The sequence below is a fragment of the Bombus vosnesenskii genome, unplaced genomic scaffold (genome assembly GCF_011952255.1).
Source record: "Bombus vosnesenskii isolate JDL3184/JDL3185 unplaced genomic scaffold, Bvos_JDL3184-5_v1.1 scf7180000014571, whole genome shotgun sequence".
NCBI lineage: Eukaryota > Metazoa > Arthropoda > Insecta > Hymenoptera > Apidae > Bombus > Bombus vosnesenskii.
In genome coordinates, this window is record NW_022883527.1 from 1 (window position 1) to 5,237 (window position 5,237).

A 5,237-nucleotide genomic window follows, 5' to 3' on the forward strand; every position below is an offset into this window, starting at 1 on the left:
TTCTTTTGGCTTAATCTCATTTCATTTTTTAAATAATCATACTCTATATTTATTCCAAGATATTCTTTTACTACTTCACCTAAATCTTTCATTTCAAATTTATCAGTTAATAATTTTTTTACACTTTGTATCTTCCCTTTGTTTTTACTACAAATCAACAAATCGTCTACGTATATTAACAAATAAACAACATTTTCTCCCTCTCCATAAGTATATAGGCACAGCTCTATATTGTTCTTCTTAAAACCTAATCTCGTCACATACTTATCAAAACACTCATACCAGTCCCTCGGACTTTCTTTTAACCCATAAAGCGCTTTCGATAATTTACAAACTCTATTCGTTCCGTCCGCATATCCCTTTGGTTGATTTACTTACTTCACCATTTAAAAAGGCAGTTTCTACATCCATTTGCTCAATTATTAATCCATTTTGACAACAATATGATAGCAATATCTTAAAGGTCTGATTACTCGCCACTGGAGAATATATGTCATCGGCTACGTTTCTTTGTTGAAATCCCCTTACCACTAATCTAGCCTTATACCTGTCCTCTGATTTTTTCGTGTAAACCCATTTTACATCTAATACTTCTTTGCCTTTTACCCTTTCTACCAATTTCCAAGTTTTATTCTTATAGAGACATTCTATTTCCTTATCCATAGCCTGTTTCCAAACTTCATTATTTTCGCAACAAATCGCCTCCTCAAATGTACGAGGGATATCTACTTTACAATAATTTGCATGCATCTCGCAAATATTTTCCTTTTCTGGATACCTTACTGGAGTTTTCTTAATACGTGTAGATCTCCTAGGAGTGTTTGAGCTTTCAATACTACTATTATTTTCATCTTTCCTACCTTCTAACTCTTCCTTATCCATACCGACCAATGAATAGTTATCTTCGCTATCATTTCTATCTGCCTCTGATGAATTTTCCTCAAAACCGATACATTTAGTGTCTGTCTCTATGACCTCTACATGTCTAGCTATTGTTATTTTCCCACCTAATAAGACTCTGTATCCTACTTCACTATATCCTAATAGAATTCCCATATCTGCCTTCTTGTCCCATTTGGAAACTCTTTTTTGTTCTGGCCTTCTTACAAAAACTTTACTTCCATATAGATGTAGATTTTTAACACTTGGTTTTTTCCCGAAGAATATTTCAAAAGGTGTCTTTCTTTCTATAGTATTCGCTAATATTCGATTTTTCAAGTATGCCGCTGTACAAACTATTTCCGGCCAGTACCTTTTATGTACTTTCGCTTCCGCTAACAAGCAACGCGCCATGTCCATCACTGTTCTATTATACCTTTCCGCTGTCCCGTTTAATTCATGTACGTATGTTGGGCAATTATTTATTCTTATACCTTTATCCCTAGCAAATTTATAAATTCGATTATTTAAATATTCTTTACCATTATCGCATCTTAATATTTTTAACCTCTTGCCCGTTAAATTTTCGGCTTCATTTACGAACTGTACGAAAGAATCAAAGACCTCATCTTTTGATTTTATACAATAGATCCTAGCTATTTTACTATAATCATCGATAAATGAAATGAAATATTTTTCTCCATTGAATCCGGTGGTCTTAAAGGGACCACATACGTCCGTATGAATAATTTCCATTATTTCCCTAGCCTTAGTTCGATTATTTTTGAAAGGTAAGTTATGCATTTTGCTTTCTATACACACCCTACATTTCAAAAGTTCCTTTTCAAATTCATTCGGTATGCCAGTCACTAGCTGCTCTTTACCCAAAATCTCTAAATATTTAAAATTTACGTGTCCTAGCATCCTATGCCATCTTTCCTTTTTACTCATACCACTACGTTCGGCGCTGTTTACTAAGTGCTTCTTCCCTTTCAATATACTTTTTATTCTATATGTCCCATTCTCTTTGAACGCTACAGCTGTAAGTTTATTATCCTCATCTATTACTTTCGCAATATTTCCTTTGGAAATAACCGTATTCTTATTGTCTGTTAGTTTACCTAAACTAATCAAATTTGCGGACATTTCTTTCGCGTAAAATACTTTCCTCATATTTATTTCATTTTGTTTTCCGAATGCTTCAAAATAACTTATAATATTCCCAACTTTTGTCGCTTTTATCGGTCTATTATCGCCTAAATATATATTTACCGGTTCTTTTAGGTCGATAGATTTATCGAAATAATTTATATTATTAATTATGTGATCGGTACAACCGCTATCTAATAACCACACTATTTCGTTCTTACTTATTTCATTCGTCTCACTGCTGTTTGCTGCGTGCGCCGTTGCTGTCCATATGCCTGCTCTTGAGTTTCCATGCTCGCCCGTGCCGGTTGTTGATTGACGATGAAAGTTTCCACGTCCTCTGCTCGTATTGCCTTTGTTCCCTCTTCCTCTGTTTCGACCACGTGTTGGCCCATGCCAATAGCCGTTACTGCTTCCCGCTTGGACGCCATTTTGACACTCTCTCGCAAAGTGTCCTAATCTTCTACATCTGAAGCATCCTTCCTTTTTTGCAGAAAAGGCGTTGGTTTGCCTTTCTCCTCGATTGGATTTATTTTTCTTCTCTGCTATCTCTATTTTATTTTTTACATACGCTACCGTTTGATCCTCTTCTTTCAATGCGTCTATTATGTCCGCTATGTAGCTGTATTCTTCGGGTAACGTATTCAGCATGTAATTCAGCTTTTCCCTCTCACTTACTTGTGCGCCCGCACTTTTTAATTCATTGATTAATTTTTCAAAGTCGTTAAAGAATGATGCTGAATCACTGTAGTTCTCCAGTCTTATGTTTTCCAATCTCCTTCTGCATACGATCTGCAGTGCCGTCGACTCTTTCAAGTACATTTCATCGAACCTTTTTATTATATCATACGCCGTTTTTCCTTCCCTAACATACTCCAATTGTCTGTTCGATATTGCACTATAAATTATATTAATCGCCTTCAAATCCTTTTTGTCCCAGTCTTCATCGTCTCTTTCGTTCTTCATTCTAGTTGTAACAACCTCGCATTCCTTATATTTGAGAAACATCGTGATTCTTTGCTTCCACATTCCATAATCCTCACCATCGAATATAGGTATCATGATTTCCGATCTCTCCATTTTAATTGATTCTTCTTTTTTTTCTTTTCTTACTCAAGCGTTCCTACGTGCTCGAAGTATATTTTTTTCTCTGAAAGTTTTTTTTTCTTTACTGAAAACTCACTCGCAAGATCGTAACCACGCACTAAATATCTTGCAAAACTAGTAACCACGCTCTGCTACCATGTTAAGGAAATTCGAGGATTTGGGAATACAAATAATTGACTATATTTCCCACACAACAGTTATACATCCATATTCCACTCTGAAGAACGTCTTGCACGCACGCTGGTCGCCAACCGACTATCCTAGATTCTGCTAACATCTGGCAACAGTCTTTTGTCTCCACTAAGCCTTGACGCCCTCTGGCCCTTACACACACACTCTCATGTACAGTGTAAATGTATCACTTCCCTAACAATCTTGTATTTTATGCACTCTCTGTGTCCGAATTTCCAGAAGCTCTCTATCTTATGAAGTGTTTTAGATTAGCCGGAAAATTTTGTACGTACATACAAGAAGTATACGATCTAAGTGGAATATTCCATTATTCTCTTGATACAACAGAAACGAAATTTACAGAACTTCTCAGAAAGTTGGTTTATTATTACCAAATTAATAGAATTAATATACGTTTATCATCTTTACATACCTAAGTCGTGGAGGTTTATCGTGCGTAAAAAATTAGTGTCGTTTCAAAGTTACATTTCATACATTTTAAGCCTATAATTTGTAACGTAAAGAAAGAAGGAATATTATATTAGCGGCATTTTTGTAGTCATTATATATGGTTTCGATGGCATAATTAATCAGTATGAACTTACCAGTCTTTAACGGAAGGACAAAAAGAAGAGCAGACGGCACACAGACCGCAATCATGATCATTTTCAAGTAGTATCTCAAACTGCCGTACATCTTCGAAAACTTCGTTAGTCGTAAGGGATCAAAGGATGATGTCCGTGCTGCGGAAAATAGATGAGAAGCGGCTATTTCAACAACCACCGTGTAGGTACTGCACTAGCCAGAAGTATCTGCGACAGAAATCAGAATACACTCGTTTTCGCATGGTTGGATCAATTTCGCGTGGGACTAACCTGATTGAACCTAACGCGGCGAACCAGGGCACCAGGCGAGAGCATGCACTACTGCGAGCCCGAAATGCCTGCTCTGCGAGGCGCTTGGAACACCGTCGGTGCACAGGATGGGGGGACCGGCCTGCGCCCCCTCGAAGAAGGGAACGAAAGGAGCCGCCCGCGGATCCACGGCTGCAAGAGGCAGCGAGAAAGGCTCCCCGCCGCAAAGCGACCCTAAGCCCGCGAACAAGGAGGTAGGCACGGAGGAAGCCACGAACAAGGAAAGGCCACCAAGGAACTGAGAATGCGCATCCTCCAGACTAACCTGGGAAGGTCAAGGCGAGCACAAGACCTGCTCCACCAAACCATCCGGGAGAGCACGGTCGCCCTGGCGGTGGTGGCGGAACCATACAGAGTTCTGGATGGCCCGGAGTGGGTCGGAGACACGGACGGAATGGTTGCCGTCACCTGGACATCAACGCCCGGGGCGTTTGCCCACGGAGCCCTGCTGGAACGGGGCAACGGGTACGCCGCGGTCGAGTGGGCAGGGATGATGGTGGTGGGGGTGTACGTGTCACCCAACAGCGGACGGGCAGCGTTCGAAGAATTCCTGGACGGAGTTGGCGACTGCGTCAGGCGACGACTCCCCCGACAAGTGCTCGTCCTGGGAGACTTCAACGCGCACTCCACGGAATGGGGGAACGCCAGGACCAACGCGCGCGGCCGCACGCTATCAAACTGGGCCGCGGGACTTGGTCTTCTGCTAGTGCTAGGCACGCGCGCCCACCACCCAGATGGAAAATAAAGGAGAGGAACGAAGACCTACTCCGGACGGCTGCTATAGCAACAGCTTGGAGCTGGGAGGCCTCGACAACGACGACCGAAGCAGACGTGGAAGAGGAGGCCGAGAACCTCCGCCAAGCCATGACAGCAATCTGCGACGCATCCATGCCACGAGCCACACCAGGCACGGTGCGAAGCAGAGCAGTTTACTGGTGGAACCCCGGCATCGCGGAACTGAGGACGAGATGTGGCCGGGCCCGAAGACAGTACCTAAGGGCCCGCCGCTGGCGACGA

General features: G+C 41.5%; 1 protein-coding gene across 1 annotated transcript; it reads left to right on the forward strand.

Annotated features, from left to right (window-relative positions):
* Window positions 1-4,464: 4,464 nt before the first annotated feature.
* On the forward strand, window positions 4,465-4,965 carry LOC117240130. The gene has a single exon (XM_033506005.1). It carries the CDS (start codon window positions 4,465-4,467, stop codon window positions 4,963-4,965), a length of 501 nt encoding a protein of 166 aa, XP_033361896.1.
* The last annotated feature ends 272 nt before the right edge of the window (window positions 4,966-5,237 follow it).

Excerpts from the sequence above, each read along its gene's own strand:
- LOC117240130 (XM_033506005.1), top strand. The coding sequence starts at position 4,465 with ATGCGCATCCTCCAGACTAACCTGGGAAGGTCAAGGCGAGCACAAGAC.